Source organism: Boleophthalmus pectinirostris, unplaced genomic scaffold (genome assembly GCF_026225935.1).
Source record: "Boleophthalmus pectinirostris isolate CB_2022bp ecotype Guang Dong unplaced genomic scaffold, ASM2622593v1 HiC_scaffold_14, whole genome shotgun sequence".
Classification (NCBI taxonomy): domain Eukaryota; kingdom Metazoa; phylum Chordata; class Actinopteri; order Gobiiformes; family Gobiidae; genus Boleophthalmus; species Boleophthalmus pectinirostris.
In genome coordinates this window covers 24,413,291-24,431,974 of record NW_026571047.1, presented here as the reverse complement: position 1 = coordinate 24,431,974, position 18,684 = coordinate 24,413,291, and the positions used below count along the sequence as shown (strand labels likewise).

Here is an 18,684-nt window from a genome sequence, read left to right as displayed (position 1 = left end):
ACTGCATGTCAGTAACAGCTCTCCAGTCATGGCATTAATTTAATATTTGTTATTAACCCAGAACGATCTCTCTTTGTGTTTCTTATACAGATTAATATCAGCCTGGTCCCCACGGCCTCTGTTGCATCTCAAGACCCGCCAAATATGATTGTGCAATTACATTTGCTTTTGTTTTCAGTGATGCATGTGAACCAAAGGAGCTCATTGGTCACCTAAGATTTACAAATAAAGTCTAATTTGGTTTAGTTTAGTGCTTTGCTTATTGATTCTGCAGAAATTCACAATGCAGATGTTTTTCAGTCCTCTGTGATATTTTTTTTCTTTTATTTTTTTCCAATACAGAGTGACCATGTGTGTCCCTGATTGGCCCAATTGAAAACAGGGAGATTCAGTGGTGGCCAGACTCACATTTTTGTGAAGTATTACAAGTAAGTAAGTGTGTATTCTGGATCCCAGGAAAGATATTACTTGGGTTTTGATTGTCTATTGTTACTTGATACCGATGTTCAAACAAAATGGTTCCAGTAGTCTGTACTAAAAATTTGTTTTTTATTAGTAACAACAGGAGCTGTAAAAACTATAGCTAGCCAGTACTAATACCACTACTTATACTAATAGTGATCAGTAAATTACATTTTTATTCATAATTCCAATTGGACCATTTTCCAAAACACAGGTATCAATATCAGTGTTGTTACCTGGGTACGCATATACCTACACGTCTCACTGTTGTAGTATTAGATAAGATAATCCACTCTCAGCACAAGAGTGAAGTTAAAGTGGTCATTTACACTGGGTGCTGCCTCAACAAACAAAAGCTCTATTCTCCTCTTATCTTGATGTACCTGAACACACCTCAGCGTCGTGACAGGTAGAAGTTTAACCTAGTCATTAAGCTTATATATAGGCCTCTATACGCTATGGGTTTTACTGGGAAAATAGTTTAGCCTACATATTTTAGCAGCATAAACCAGCGCAACATACCATAACATTTACTGCCTCATGTGCAACGCCCTGCAATAAATGAGGCCTACTGCAAACACACAGCCCATTAAGTATTATTGTTAATACTGTAATGGCAACATCATCAAAGCACCAAATGATTCACAACTTATGGAGTTTACACTTGAGACATTAGGATTAGAAACATAAGGGATAAATAATGGTGAAATTAAATTAAACAAAACTTGTGTGATTGATTTGAAGGGTAATGTGTTGTTACCATAACCACATGAGACACCAGAGTCTTGTAACTCATAAATAAACCTCTCATTTTGTTTTATTTTTCCAACATATTTTGTTTAATAATTGCACAATATTGCAGGGTGGGCAATAGTCAAAAGTATCAAAAATCAGATACTAATTGATACTAACTTGTATAGAAACTAGATACTCATTGAGCAGGTATCGATAAAAAGGAAAAAAGTCTAAAAAAGGACTGAAATGTACCTTTTTTTGAACAGCTTTAGAATGAACTTGAGCCATATCAGAACAAGTATAGGACAACATAGACTGGTATACATCCATAGACCACTAGGGAACCTACTTGGACAGCTGAGGAATTACACAGATATAACACCACATGGTAATATAAAAGAAAGTACTATTATTCAAACCTGAAAAATTACATTCTATTATTTAAAGAAAGAGTGTTTTTTTTTTTATTATTATTGTGGTATCAGAATCAGTATTAAGTCTTGTGTCTATTCCTTAGTATCGAAATCAAGGTTGAAATTTTAGTATTGGGACAACACTGGGCAATGTGGATGAAATGTCCAAACATAAGTAAGGCTTAAAAATACTACACTAGCTATGGTAACATTATATCACTGTTAAACTACTATTGTGATTGCTATAATAATGACTGCAGCCAATCCTGTTATCCATAAACCTAGGTCTTGAACAATAATTTGGATTATTTGAGCTCTAATCCACTGCTGACACCTGTGCACATTTTACAGATTGCATTGGCCCTCATCTGTGATCACATTACACAGGAGCCCGGCCGATGGACCACAACTGCCCCTCGGCCCCTGCCTCTCTGTGGGAAGCTATGTGTGCATCTCTGACCCGGGATTTCCCATAAGGCCGTGCATGTGTTCAACGGGTAAGCATCCCGGGGTGGGGAAAACAGTTGTTGAGATTCATTGGATTTAAATTTGTAACATATGGTGACAGAAATTGAATCGCTTTAGCATCAAAGTTGGGTAGATACAAAATACAATAAAGAATGTATAGCCTACTCTTTGAGCATGTAGTGCAGTGGTTGTTACACTTTTGGTATCAAGTAACCTCGCTTTAAAGGTCTTATATTATCTAAAACTGACTCTTGTGAGCTTTAAGGCATGTTCGAATGTTGTTGCCTTAAAAACATAACTGGTTTTGTGTTTTGTTTCATTCACACATGTTTGAAGAATCCTGCAATAATAGTCTGTCTCCAAAACTCTAAATGCTCTGTTCCACCCTGTGGTTGTCATGAAGCAGTAGTTTTCAAGTTAACAGCTACCTTTCACCTTTACTTCCATAGAGAGGGGCAATTCCAGGGCTGAAATTATCAAAATTATTCTAGAGAAGGTGTGTGGAGTTTTAAAATACAGTGGAGTACTTCCTGTGTTACTCCATGATATCAAAAAGTGAAATAGAGCTTTTTCAATTTGAGAGAAGAACTGTAGGGTTTATATATTTATTTAAACATATGTGAATGAAACAAACCACAACTCCAGGTATGTTTTGGTCAAGAAAACCACATTATGGGCCCTTTAAGCTTCATTTCACACTTTGAGTACGCCCTAACTCTGGTCATATATAGGAAAATACATTTGGTAACTTGGAAATGATTACTACTCTCTACAATTATCATTTCTTGTTGTAATGATATGGAAATATCATGGATATGAAAATGGATATGAAAATCAGACTGATGTAGCCTTTGTGGTAAATAAACAAACCACTGATGCAAAACATAACAGTTATGGAAAAGTATTTGAATTATTTCTTTCTGTACCTGTTACAGCCTGCAAATGTCAAGATAAAAATAGATTTCTATAGTAAACAGCTTGCACAACAAAATAGTTTTCGTCAAATAGTAAAATGGGTTTAAATATAACTGACCGGATAGATAACCTATATTGAATTCCAGGTTTAATAGAATTTGCTGTATCACTTATCCATCCAATATCTGGGTTTATTTCCTCCTCCAGGTTGCTAGCTGCCAAATGTCTGCCTTTTTGCTTTCAACTCCTCCCTGGAAGATTCCCCTTCACAAAAAAAAAAACAAATGCTACTCTGGTTATGTGAAATCACCTCAAGGTTGCAGTAGGTGTGAGAGTGAGGTATGGTTTAACAAATGTTAGCTCATCAAAGAGAAAAATACCATCCATCCATTTTCGTCCGCTTATCCGGGGCCGGGTCGCGGGGGCAGCAGCCTAAGCAGGGACTCCCAGACTTCCTTCACCCCAGACACGTCCTCCAGCTCCTCCGGGGGGACCCCGAGGTGTTCCCAGGCCAGCAGAGAGACATAGTCCCTCCAGCGTGTCCTGGGTCTTCCCCGGGGCCTCCTCCCGGCGGGACATGCCCGGAACACCTCCCGAGGGAGGCGCCCAGGAGGCATCCGGAACAGATGCCCGAGCCACCTCAACTGGCTCCTCACCCTACTCTAAGGGAGCGCCCAGCCACCCTGCGGAGGAAACTCATTTCGAGCGCTTGTATCCGCAATCTCGTCCTTTCGGTCACTACCCAGAGCTCATGACTATAGGTGAGAGTAGGAACGAAGACTAACCGGTAAATCGAGAGCTTCGCCTTTCGACTCAGCTCCCTCTTCACCACAACGGTCCGATACAGCGACCGCATCACTGCCGAAGCTGCACCGATCCGCTTGTCAATCTCACGTTCCGTCCTTCCCTCACTCGTGAACAAGACCCCGAGATACTTGAACTCCTCCACTTGAGGCAAAGACTCCCCACCCACCCGGAGAGGGCAAGCCACCTTTTTCCGGTCGAGAACCATGGCCTCAGACTTAGAAGAGCTGATCTTCATCCCAGCCGCTTCACACTCGGCTGCAAACCGCCCCAGTGCACATTGTAGGTCCTGGTTCGATGAAGCCAACAGAACAACATCGTCCGCAAACAGCAGAGATGAAATCCTGTGGTCCCCAAACCGGACCCCCTCCGGCCCCTGACTGCGCCTAGAAATTCTGTCCATAAATACAATGAACAGAACCGGTGACAAAGGGCAGCCCTGGCGGAGTCCAACATGCACCGGGAACAGGTCTGACTTACTGCCGGCAATGCGAACACAGCTCCTGCTCTGGTCATACAGGGACCGGACAGCCCTTAGCAAAGGGCCCCGGACCCCATACTCCTAGAGCACCCCCCACAGGACACCACGAGGGACACGGTCAAATGCCTTTTCCAGATCCAAAAAGCACATGTGGACTGGTTGGGCAAACTCCCATGAACCCTCGAGCACCCGATGGAGAGTGTAGAACTGGTCCAGTGTTCCACGGCCAGGACGAAAACCACACTGCTCTTCCTGGATCTGAGGTTCGACTATCGGCCGAATTCTCCTCTCCAGTACCCTGGCATAGACCTTACCGGGGAGGCTGAGGAGTGTGATCCCCCTATAGTTGGAACACACCCTCCGGTCCCCCTTCTTATACAGAGGGACCACCACCCCGGTTTGCCAGTCCAGAGGTACTGTCCCCGACTGCCACGCGATGTTGAAGAGGCGTGTCAGCCAAGACAGCCCCACAACATCCAGAGACTTAAGGTACTCAGGACGGATCTCATCCAACCCCGGAGCCTTGCCACCAAGGAGCTTGCCAACCACCTCAGTGACTTCAGCCAGGGTGATGGATGAGTCCGCCTCCGAGTCCCCAGCCTCGGCCTCCTCCTCGGAAGATGTGACGGTGGGATTGAGGAGATCATCAAAGTATTCCTTCCACCGCCGGACAACGTCCCCAGTCGAGGTCAGCAGCTCTCCCCCCGCACTGTAAACAGTGTTGGTGAAGAACTGCTTTCCCCTCCTGAGGCGCCGGACGGTTTGCCAGAATCTCTTTGAGGTCGTCCGATAGTCCTTCTCCATGGCCTCCCCGAACTCCTCCCAGCTCCGAGTTTTTGCCTCCGCGACCGCACGGGCTGCTGCACGCTTGGCCCGCCGGTACCCGTCAGCTGCCTCAGGAGTCCCCCGAGCCAGCAAGGCCCGATAGGACTCCTTCTTCAGCTTGACAGCATCCCTTACTTCCGGTGTCCACCACCGGGTTCTGGGGTTGCCGCCGCGACAGGCACCACAGACCTTACGCCCACAGCTCCGAGCAGCTGCATCGACAATAAAGGCCGAGAATGAAGCCCACTCGGACTCCATATCTCCGGCTTCCCCCGGAATCCGGGAGGACTTCTCCCGGATTCCGGGGGAGGCCGGAGATATGGTATGATATGGATAAGGTGCGAGTTGAAAGTCCCTCTGACAGAGGGCTCCGCCAGACGTTCCCAACAGACCCTCACTACACGCTTGGGTCTGCCAGGTCTTTCCGGCTATTGTACATCTCATTATTATTATCAAATTCTCACACATGCTGTTGTCTAGGTAACCAGGTTATATCACAGACGGCATTGTTGTAAAATTAAAAAGATTTTGTCATTTTAATAAAAAACAAAACAAAAAAAACCAAAAACTTTGTAGTCATGTCATCTGACCTCCGGCCGCGTGTCTTGGACACTCGGGTGAAGAGAGGGGCTGAGCTGTCAACTGATCACCACCTGGTTGTGAGTTGGGTTCTTGTATTCAAGTACACCTCCAGACTCCAGTTAACCCTTATATTGTGTTAGGGTCAAAATTGAACCGTTTTCAAGTTTAGGTATGTAAAAACTGCCATTTGCTTTTTTGTACCGGAATGAGGCTTCATCTAATCCTCAGACACAACTATTTTAACGCAACAAAATCAATTTTCACCATTTTAGTAAATTGTAAAGTAAAAAAAAAAAAAAAAAGTGACATCTGTGGTGTTACGGGTCAAAAATGACCCGGCAGAGAATAGTGGCTGTTTTATGCATCACTTACAAGCTGTAGGCTGCTCTGTGGATCAAATATGGCTCAGTGTGTCCCACAACACACACACACACACACACACACACACAAAGGTCGTCTTCACCCACGTGAACTCTTCTCTTTCTTGCAGCACATTGATACATTTTGAATCTAAAATAAACATTGTCATATATAAACAGGGTTTTAGTGAGATATTATCAGCTGTATTCTGTTGCAGCATCAGTTAACATGAGCAGGTTCACTGTTTATGAGGCGCTGGATCAGATTTTTGGTCATGACAGTGATTCTGAAGACAGAGAGGAAAGTGAAGCTGAGGAAGATGTATCTGAGGATGAGGATGAGGGCACAGACTGAATAAAAGAAGTGGACTAAGTGAGTGTGACGTCACCCACAGCGTTTGGCGCTGCTCAAATGAAGCTCACGGTTACAGGAGCGAATCTAGAGCCAGGTTATATGTTATGAATAGGATTTTTTGGACGGATAAAACAGCCAAAAAAAAAAAAATCAGGATCATGTGTCGCAGGTTAATACGTATATTTTAAGACCAAAATGACGAGGTTCACAGCAGCAGGTACAGAGAGAAGGACGACAAGATCCTAACATAAGTCAATTGGAGCCAGAGTCAGAAGGAGCCGGAAGAGCCTCCTGGAGAACTTTCTATTTGGAACGCGGTGGCTACTACAGCGTTAGTAGTTATGTCCATTCATATATACGTCTGTGGATGAGGATGAGGTTCAGTATGACTCTGAACAAGAGCACACATGTGGTGAGGAGAACCCAGATGTCACAAAGACTGAAAGAGACGTCTTCAAGTCAAGAAAAAGTGACAGTTCATGGTCACCAAGCCTCTTGACACCCAATATAATTATACTTATATAAATTTGATTTATATTATATGTATTATATATAAAATTATTATGATTATAGTATAATTATATAATATAATTACAAATTTTATCACTATAGGAAATATAATTAGTGAATTTAAGCAGTTTTTGTAATAAAAAACGAGTGGTATATTTTAAGATAAAAGGTCTGTGCAGCCAAAAATAAATAAATAAATAAAAATGTTTCCATGGACATGAACACATACTAAGTTAGTTATGAGGGGAAAAACAATATTGGATGATATGCAGTGTTTTTAAGTATTTTCAGGCTGAGTTAAATCACGGGTAGCTTTCTAACACAATACAAGGGTTAACATGTTTTTGTTTTAAATAGTTTTTTTGTTTTTTTTTAATCCCAAAGGCACTACAGAAATGGACTAATCAACAAATAATCACTGATGATTACTAAAAATAATATGCAGTTACAGCCCTAATCTAACAGAATATTTTGTCTAATCTTGATTTGCTTTTAATTTTAATCTTTTATCAAGTGCAAGATACTCACCAAGAGTGGAGTTGTGGCTGTGCTGTGCAAGTAGCTGAGAAGTCAAAAGTTGGTGTCTGAGTTGAAGTTGCTCCTCTATTTATTTAGTTTCTGCACATCTGCTCCATGAAACGCACCAATCACAGGCAGTTTGAAATGATGACACAAATACAGTGTGAGCTGCTCCTTTCTTAGGAATGTGGTGCCATCTATACAGGTATTTTCTGCTACTCTTTGGTCATTTATGTGTGATTTTTTTCTCAAACTCTATTTAAACAGATGCTAAATTACACATGAAAAGGAGAATACATATTTTTATTTTATTACATTATTACATTATTTTATGGTATTTTATATTTTATATGGGTTTACTTAACATTAGGGATGGGACTAGATCTCGTGCCAGGAGAGGATGGGGCTCACATGTTGAAAATGATCTCATGACATTTTTATTTCCATGTTTTTACATTTGTGTCATTCGTTTTTCTTCTGTCCAGTGTCTGTGCAGGAGAGTTTAGAGCGGAAGTTTGGGAAACAAGGAGGACCCATCCCCATCGTGCCCACCGCTGACTTCCAGGCTCGAGTCGCTGTAAGTGCACAAAGTTCAATCACACTTTTATAAGTTACACTGAAGGAACTGGAAAGTAAGTGCATCAATATGAATGTGCAGGAAAGAACTGATCAAGAGACAAAGCTGTTTAATTGATCTTTACTTGTTTTTTTTTTTTTTTTTAGGGTGCGTCAGAGAAGGACATTGTTCACTCAGGCTTGGCCTACACAATGGAGAGATCTGCTCGGGTTAGTATTTTATAATAATAGTTTCACTAATTAATATATCAACACATTTCAGTGCAAACATTTGAAGTTGTTGGGGAAGTACACAAACAAACACAATATTCAAATTCCACAAATGGACAGAAAAAATGTACAGTGCCCCTTTTAAAAGTGATACAAACGCAGCAGTTTGGCAGGTTTGATGATTTCACATTTAAATATAATTTATATCGTCTTGTCTTGTCTTGTCTTGAAATAAGAATCCAGATCTCTGTGGATCTTCATTAAATAAAGAACAAATAAAATGTAAATTTATGGTTTCAAATATTTGGACTTAGGCAGGCAGGTTAATTATTTGTTTTTTAGATATTTTTGTGCATGTTTAAGTTATGAAAAAGTAAAAATCTCCATGCTTGCTAAACTTTGACTAGAACCTGGTGAAAGTGAAGGAATGCAGTTAAATAATAAAAATATAAAACAATAAGAGTTGAATAATTAAACCATACAGAAGCAGTTAAACGTATTGGTGACATGTCCATAATGTCCACATGAGGGCGCCAGAGCATTTTGTTTCCATCCGTATATATACATATATAGATATATTAATATATACATATATATACCACAGACTGTATAAATTAAGTGGATTAAAGTGAGTGTGACGTCACCCACAGAGTTCAGTGTCGCTCAAATGAGGCTCGTGATGCTCATGGTTACAGGAGTGAAACTGGAGACAGGCTCTATATTATGAATGAGATTTTTTTGAAAGACAAAATTGTGAAAAAAAACCCACCAGGATCATATAGAGCGAGTTAGTATGAACATTTTAAGACTAAAATGGGAGCCACGATCAGCAGGAGCTGTAAGTATGAACTTCTTATTTGGAACGTGGAGGCTGTTTACATATAGATAGAGAGATAGATACACACACACACACACATATAAACAATTCACTAGCAAGGATCACCCCACAACAGTGGAATACGATAACGATATTTATTGACTGTGGATGATGTGGTGGCTGTGGGGAGATTCAGGGTGGGGGTATAATCTCCAATCCAAAATAGTCACCCATCTGAATCAGAACCCCCCTCCTTGAAGATGCCGTCTTTGGACTGAGGATGGACGAAAAACGCCGGTGGGAAAGAGGGGGTCGAGGGAGCTGGCACGGTGTTGTCGGGATGACTGTATAAATGGGGCTTCTGGATAATTGAAGGTGTGTTTGAGATAACATGTGTTTGGCTGGAGAGGAGATTGAGGCGTGCACACACACACACACACACACACACACACACACACACACACACACACACACACACACACCCCTACACACACAGACACACACACACACACACACACACACCCCTACACACACACACACACACACACACACACACACACACACACACACACACACACACACACACACACACACACACACACACACACACACACACCTACACACACACACACACACACACACACACACACACACACACACACACACACACACACACACACACACACACACACACACACACACACACACACACCACTGCCCTGTCCATATTTGTATAGATGTCCAACAGATTTTTTTCACATTGAGATCTGATGTGTTTTTAAAGTGTTCCTTTAATTTTTTTTATATATATAGATATATATAAATAAAAATTTAATGACTACTTAGACCACAACAAACACGGTTACAACAGACTTTATTTTAATAAAAATCTATTGTTATAGTTTTTGTTTTGACAGAAGTTGAGAATCACTGGTCATTTGTCTTCTTTCTCCTTCTTTTCTTCTTCCTTCTTCTCCTTTTCTTTCACCTCCTCCTCATTTTTTGCCTCCTCCTTCTCCTTGTCATCTGTAACTTTCATTTTCTGAAGTTTCTTCTCAACATCTTTCTGAGTTGCAGCTGATTTCATTTTCTCAAATTTGTCAGAAAACGATTTTAGGAAGCTTGATCCCAGAATCAAAAACTTCCCACTGGGGAACACCATGATGGTTCCATTGTCATGCCCAATGATTATTTTTTGCTGACCCAGTGGGCCGTTTTCTTCTTCCAATTGAGCCTCGGGGTAATTCTCCAGTATTGTATCTATCCAGGCCTCAGGCATTTCTGTATAAAAACCCATTCTCGGGTGTTTATTACTTTTTGTTTCATATTCAAAAAGGCAGTCTGGATTCTCCATCAGCTGTCTATCTTTGGCTTTCTCATAAGAGTAGTCAGATGCGACTTTTGAAAAATCAAACTATAAAAAGGGAGAAAAATTAGTGGTTGCTATTTTTTGTATTGTAGAATTATGAAGTTTATGCCTTACCTTCCTTGGATGTGGTGGAGGTGGTGGTGGAGGTGCTTGGGCCATGGCACTACATAAAATAAATGTAATTTATATGTTATATGTTAATATGTAAATTTATACTCTACATGCTCATCTGTAGTAACTTTGGAACTATTAATAGTGTCAATAGATTCTAACATATGCTGGTGTCTCGATAACCAGGTTATATCACAAAGATGTCCAAGTGAATGATGTATATTGTCATTTGAATTTAAAAGAAAGAAAGAAAGAAATTAAAAAACCTCCTGTATTCAAGTACGCCTCCAGACTCCAGTTGACATGTTTTTTTTTGTTTGTTTTTTAAATCCCTAAGGCACTACGGAAATAATCAACTAATCAAAGAAATGATCGCTGACAGTTACTAAAATAAGTAACTGGAGTTACAGCCCTAATCTAACAGAATATTTTGTCTAATCTTGATTTGCTTTTAATTTTAATCTTTTATCAAGTGCAAGATACTCACCAAGAGTGAAGCTGTGGCTGTGCTGTGCAAGTAGCTGAGAAGTCAAAAGTTGGTGTCTGAGTTGAAGTTGCTCCTCTATTTATTTAGTTTCTGAACATCTGCTCCATGAAACGCACCAATCACAGGCAGTTTGAAATGATGAAACACATGCAGTGTGAGCTGTTCCTTTCTTAGGAATGTGGTGCCATCTATACAGGTATTTTCTGTTACTCTTCAGTCATTTATGTGATTGAAACTGGTGTGAAGTTTTCTCAAACTCTATTTATACTGATGCTAAAATTACACATGAAAAAGAGAAAATTGCATCATTCATGTCCTGAATTTCCATTTCCATGTTTTTACATTTGTGGAAATTGTATCTTGTGCCGTCCTTACTAAGTAAATGTTTACAGTCAGTTGTAATTGTTTTCCTTCCTTTTTGAATGACCTCACATTTTAGATAAAAGAGAACGGAATAAAATAATGTGATTATGTTCAGAGCAACTTGACAACCTACATACTGAAAACAAATATAAAAATAAGAATTAACTTTAAATAATTCGTTTTTCTTCTGTTCAGTGTCTGTGCAGGAGAGTTTAGAGCGGAAGTTTAGGAAACAAGGAGGACCCATCCCCATCGTGCCCACCGCTGACTTCCAGGCTCGAGTCGCTGTACGTGCACAAAGTTCAATCACACTTTTATAAGTTCAACTGAAGGAACTAAAAAGTAAGTGCATCAATATGAATGTGCAGGAAAGAACTGGTTTCAATAATTGATTTTTCCTTGTTTTGTTTTTTTTTGTCAGAGAAGGACATTGTTCACTCAGGCTTGGCCTACACAATGGAGAGATCTGCTCGGGTTAGTATTTTATAATAATAGTTTCACTAATTAATATATCAACACATTTCAGTGCAAACATTTGAAGTTGTTGGGGAAGTACACAAACAAACACAATATTCAAATTCCACAAATGCAATTAAAGTGTAACATCCTAAAGTGTAACACGTGACTACTCGTTGGGGGATTCCTCCACCTGCTTGTGCTGTGGCAGAACCCTCCATCAGAAAAAATGTAGAGTGCCCCTTTTAAAAGATTATATAAAAACAGCAGTTTAGCAGGTTTGGTGATTTCACATTTAAATGTAATTCATTAAGTCTCGTCTTGTCTGGGGCCAGGACTCCTTTTGAAATAAGAATCCAAATCTCTGTGGAACTTTATTAAATAAAGAACAAATAAAATGTAACAGTTGAGTGAAAATGGTTCGCTTCTTTGACTCGATCTGGAGACATGACTGTTTTCCTTTTTATTCCTTTTAGCAAATCATGCGCACGGCCAGTAAGTACAACCTGGGCCTGGACCTGAGGACGGCTGCCTACGTCAACGCCATCGAGAAGGTCTTTAAAGGAAGTATTTTGTTGAAATTGGAAACTGTGTCTCAGATCACATGGCCCTGACCTGTGGGGTGCCTCAGGGGTCAATCCTGGGCCCCCTGTTGTTCAATCTCTACATGCTGCCATTAGGCCAGTTAATAAGCAGCAATAATGTGTCCTACCACAATTATGCAGATGACACTCAGATCTACGTCTCTCTGGCAGCAGGAGACTATGGACCAGTGGACTCACTTGGTCACTGCATCCAACAGATCAGTGTGTGGATGCAAAACAACTTTCTCCAGCTAAACTCTGACAAGACTGAAGTCATAGTGTTTGGTCCACAGAAACAAAGGGACAGTGTCAGCAGTCACCTCCAGTCTCTCTCTCTAAAACCTTCAAATCAGGCAAGAAATTTAGGGGTAATAATGGACTCAGACTTGAACTTTAACAGCCACATCAAATCAATAACATCTGCAGCCTTTTACCATCTAAAAAACATAGCAAAAATCAAAGGTTTACTGTCTAAAGCAGACTTGGAGAAACTTATCCATGCGTTTGTCTCCAGTAGGTTAGATACTGTAATGTTCTGCTCACTGGTCTCTCCAAACGAGCTGTGAGACGCTGCAGAACATCCAGAACGCTGCAGCTCGGGTCCTTACTCGAACTAGGAAGTACGAGCACATAAGTCCTGTGCTCAGGTCTCTGCACTGGCTTCCTGTGCCTCAGAGAATAGACTTTAAAACAGCTCTGCTTGAGTACAAGTCTCTCCATGGCCGAGCACCAAAGTACATCTGTGACATGTTAGTGTCATATGAACCATCTCGCACTCTGAGGACCTCAGGGACCGGCCTCCTGCTGGTGCCCAGAGTCACGACTAAACAAGGGGAGTCAGAGTTTCAGGTTCAATGCAGCTAAAACCTGGAACAGTCTTCCTGAACATGTGAGACAGACTCTTCTGTGACGCTGTTTAAATCCAGACTCAAAACATTTCTGTTTAACTGTGCATATAACTGAAAGGTTTTCATTCCGCACTCTTCTCTCCAATTTATGTCTCTCTTTTTTAATTTTAATCTTCATGATTATTTATGTTTTGATTTGTTTTTTATTATGATTTTAATGTATTTCTTATTCTGTAAAGCACTTTGAATTACTTTGTGTACGAATTGTGCTATACAAATAAACTTGCCTTGCCTTGCCTAAAGTGTACAATGAGGCTGCACTCACCTTCACATAGACCTGATCTGTCAGAACACGCCATTTGTAACCGTCCATTTCCTTCACAAAGTTGTTTATCAATAAATGACTGTATTTTTATTTTCATTGTTTTTCAAAACCAATAAAATATTAATATCTCTTTGAGTCAGTGGTCACTGTTATCAGACAAGTGGAAATTTTAAAGTTTTATATCTGAACATGCTCCTATCATTTTTCCATAATGTAAAACATATTAGACTATTACTATTTAACTAAGCCAGAGTTGAGTAAAACTGTAAAAGAGTTTTTCTGATTTTCAGAAATGACCTCAGTGCGTGTGATTAACCCTGAACAAGTCTTTGTTCATATGTATTCATGAACAGGTCTGTTTGTCTTTCCAAGAGTCCAATCTCATATTTTCTTAATTTAAGTCCACTCCCTTTTGATAGGAAAGCACATTGAAAGATGTAAGATTTTATGATGGGGTGTAGGCTTAAAGTGTTCATTGACTGGAAAAGGTCCTGCTATTTGAGTGTTATATGGGCTATACAACATTTGATAGACCTAATTTTACAATCCTCTTTAAAATTTCATTTAAAATTCATTTGCACTTCTATATCTACTCTTACATAATAGTATCACGATCTATGAAGTAACTATGTTCAGGAAAAATCTTTTCACTGTTTAAACTTCTTTTTGTAAATGCAATACGTAGCTTCACTAAGGAATGTTATTGAGAATACTTTTAAACCACCTGTCATTAGGCAATACAAACATTTATAGTCTACAGAGCTTATGCAATTTTCTTACTCCTTAATACAGTCCTTTGTTGAATGAGCCCAAACAAAACATACCTACAAAGATATAACCTCAAAACAAGCATTGTACTACTGTCAAACTTTCTATCTTACTAAACCAGCCTTAGCCTCTCTACAAACATAAGCTACAGGTCAGTCAAGGTGAGTGAACTTCAAACACTATTAAATCACAATTTTGTCCATTTAAGTTTTAAGATATTTTATTGGTTATTATAGTTTTATGTGATTACATATTTATTGCATAGATATTTAAACTCCTTCCTGATATTGTGATATAGTTTGAGAATGTCCAAATTAGGGCCTTGGACTCAAATGTTTCCCCTCTGGAACTTTTATTTATCTGTCCTCATTCTTCATTCAGGGTCACATTACTTGAACTAAAATAACAAATTTGGCAGCAATGGATTAAAACTGGTTTGAACTACTGTGTGCGGGGTTGGGGTTAGCATACGTTAGCGTGTCTGTTTTATATATATATCTATATATATATAGATAGATATATATAGATAGATAGATAGATAGATAGATAGATAGATAGATAGATAGATAGATAGATAGATAGATAGATAGATAGATAGATAGATAAATAAAAAAAATATGTGTTTCTCACCTTCCACAGTGGTTGGTCTCTCTCACCCTCATTCAGCTCGGGTCCTCTACCAGAGGCCTGGGAGCTTGAGAGTTCTGCGCAGTATCTTTGCTGTCCCCAGTACTGCACTTTTCTGAACTGAGATGTCCATTGCTCTTTCCAGTATCTGTTGTAGCCACTCTTCCAGTTTGGGCGTTACAGCCCCAAGTGCTCCGATCCGGCACCACTGATGCCTTTACTTTCCAGACTCTCTCCAGCTCCTCCTAAAGCCCCTGGTATTTCTCTAGTGTCTCGTGTTCCTTGTCCTTGATGTACTCAAGGAGCTTGGATGTTTCATCCTGGACAGTGGTTCGCACACTCAATAGTCCTCGGCCTCCTTCCTTCCGGCTTGCATACAGTCTCAGGATGCTGGATTTGGGATGGAACCCTCCATGCATGGTCAGGAGCTTTCATGTATTAACATCTGTGGTCTGTATCTCCTCCTTTGCCCAGCTTACAATTCCTGCAGGGTATCTGATCACTGGCAGGGTGTAGCTGTTGATTGCCTGCACCTTGTTCTTGCCATTGAACTGGCTTCTTAGGACTTGTCTCACTCTTTGCAGGTATTTGGCCGTAGCTGCTTTCCTTGTTGCCTCTTCGAGGTTGCCATTTGCTTGTGGGACACCAAGGTACTTGTAACTGTCCTCAACATCTGCTATTGTTCCTTCTGGGAGTGTGACCCCTTCTGCATGGACTACCTTCCCTCTCTTTGTCACCATCCTGCTACATTTCTCAAGCCCGAATGACATCCCAATGTGTGTGTCCCATCACACACACACGCACGTACACACACGCCTACACACTTTATTTTAGTTACAAAAAGATTATCCTTATATCATTCATATACTTCATATATGCATGTTAATCTGCAATATAGATTGCATTTTGTTTTTGACCAGGATCATAAATATTACTGTTGGGCCTTTGTCTGTTAAGCCTTTGTTAGCTCCTCATAGACAAATCATGCTAAATACAAACACTAGTTAAATTTGATTAAGCTGCACAGTCCCCCTTTTAAAAGTGATGTAAACACAGAAGTTTTGATCTGATTTTCAGAAATGATCTGGGTGCGTGTGATTAACCCTGAACAAGTCATTGTTCATATGTATTCATGAACAGGTCTGTTTGTCTTGGCCAACAGCCCAGTCTCATCTGTGGGACATATTTAATTTCACTCCCCTTTAAATGAAACGCACATTGAAAGGTGTAAGATTTTATGATGTGGTGTAGGGTATAACCAGTGTGTCCATTTACTGGAAAAGGTCCTGCTCATATTGTGACTGGTGGGACAGAACATTGTCCACCTCATTATTAAAACGCTGAGGTAACCTGGCTGCTATAGGGACATATCTGAAAATAAAAATACATATGTCAACTATCTCAGTGAGAAAAGTAAAAAGATCATGTATCTTTACATTCAGTTGCTCAAAAATCTTTTACAGCACCTTTAATTCACAATACAAGGTATTATCCCACTGGTCACAACTGTTACTGTTATCACTTTTGCCTATTATAACCTGTTACTATTTAACTATGAGCAAAAGTTAAGAAAAGTGTGAAAGAGTTTCTATCTGAACAAATATGTGTTAATACACATATTTAATACACACATCTTGGTCAAAAGTCCAGCTCTCATCTGTGGAGCATATTTGTGTGATTTAAAGGTTGTATGGAGGATTTTTTTTTTGTTTCAAGTTGTCAATGATAGCATTATAGAGATGCAGTAGCCTTGTAATTATGATGACCAAAAAAAAGAGAATAAAAATTCATCAACTCTGGACGTGGTGGGGCTAAACATTTGCCAATAGATAACGACACTGCCTCGTTATCTGTTAGCTGACAGGCTGTCAATCAATCTCCCTACGTTTCTAGCGTAACTGACTTGCCTGCGCGCCGCCGGTACGTGGTTTACGTACGCCTGTCACGCAGTCCACAGACACAAGACGCACAGACGCCGTTTACTCCACCAACGCAACAGTTCTTAGCGGCTTCTTTTGACCTATATCTTCCTCGCAGTTCGCACAAAGTTTGTTGCAGTGGCAGACAAGAATCCAGGAGCAGTTAGCCGCAAAAGAAAGTAGTTTTTGAGGTCGCTGAAAGAAGAAGACAAGGGGAAAAGCAGCAAAGCCAAACTAAGGTGATTCTTATAGATTCATTCCAGCGATGGCGCAACTGAAGCAGACGCAGGGTCTAAAGACTGACGCATTGGTCGCCAAATTACTCCTGGACAGGTCACTTCTGCTTATTATGAAAACGTACTTTATTTCCAAGAGCTAGTCAAACGTTTTTCAGGACACGAAAGCGATATCCTATGTCTGAAAACGTAATTTTCAAGGCAAAGAAAGAGTCCGCTTGCTGCTGCGTGTTGTAGCTAGTTCATTCGCACTGAATCTCCGCGCACCTTCTCTGCACCCCTTTCCTGCTCCTGTCCCCGCTGCCCGTTCCGCTCTTCCCCCTGCTCCTCACTTCTCCGGGCACGGAATCTCCGCGCACCGCTCCCCTCTCCTCTCTCCTCTCCTCTCTCCCTGCTCCACTCTTCTCCCTGCTCCTCACTTCTCGTCCGCGAACGAAATGTCCGCGCACCCGCTCCCCCCGCTCCTCACTTCTCCGCCTTGCCTAACCAACACTGTAGTTAGTTGTTTACAAGTCATGTGCAGCGCACCGGCTGTAGACAAACCTGTTTCTGGCGTAAAGAGGAGGCGGGAGGAGGGGTTTCTACGTAGGAGCTGTAGGGGAGGGGGGGTGGTTTCACGCATGCGCAACATTTGAAAAAGGACAAACAGTCGCTGGATTTCTCGTTCCTTGGAAAATCCTCTATACAACCTTTAAGTCCCGTCGCCTTTGGTTGGAATGCACATATTAATGTGAAGGCAATGAGGTACAAATGGATATAGATGGACTATAATGAATTTCATTCAGGAAAAAATAAAGTATTATCTGTCTATCTTGCTTTAATCAGCCAGGTTATGGAATTATTAAAGGGGCCAATAAGACAAAATGTCTTCAGGTTCTTTTACTTTGACTTTGATTATTTTAGTCTGATTATACTTTGAATTATTATCTCTTGAGTAGTTTATCATTTTCAGTTGTTTCTCTGGCCACCCGTGTCCACTTATTCATTTTGTACAAAAAGTCGAAACCTTGGTGGATTTGAACAAAACAATTTATTTTGTCCGGCACAGTTTATAAAATCAGGGAATCTGCTTTGAACTTAAATGTGTGTTTTTGTTCTGTATTTTGGGTGTGCGGTGTGTTTTTGTGTTAGAATAAGTTAAGTGTAGTGTGTACGTGATAAGGCAACATGCAGGCTTTACTTTCCATTGGCTTCAAAGTAAAACTGAGATGCTTCACAAGCTAACATCACCGTAAATATTAGGCCTATCTCCACTTGTCTAGACTAAATCAAGAATTGAATGGATTTGACCATTTTTCTTTCTCAATCATCCAAAATGATTTGCATTTGCACTTCTATATCTACTCTTACATAATAGTATTACGATCTATGAAGAAACTATGTTGAGGAAAAATCTTTTCACTTCTTTTTGTAAATGCAATACGTAGGTTCTCTAAGGAATGTTATTGAGAATACTTTTAAACCACCTGCCATTAGGCAAATCATTGTTCCTATGCAGGTTGCTATGTAACATGTAACACAGCTCTGTGTTTGAATGAGCCCAAACAAAACATACCTACA

At 40.4% G+C, this 18,684-nt stretch overlaps 1 protein-coding gene across 1 annotated transcript in view; it reads left to right on the top strand.

The window, feature by feature from the left end:
• LOC110173573 (glutamate dehydrogenase, mitochondrial-like) overlaps positions 1-13,037 on the top strand; it is a 34,799-nt gene extending 21,762 nt beyond the window's left edge. The window contains exons 5-7 of the mRNA XM_055150215.1: positions 7,914-8,005; positions 8,152-8,214; positions 12,294-13,037. Coding sequence (XP_055006190.1) covers positions 7,914-8,005; positions 8,152-8,214; positions 12,294-12,431 — 293 coding nt within the window. The 3' untranslated portion in view covers positions 12,432-13,037. The remainder of the gene's footprint in view (positions 1-7,913; positions 8,006-8,151; positions 8,215-12,293) is intronic.
• Positions 13,038-18,684: the final 5,647 nt, after the last annotated feature.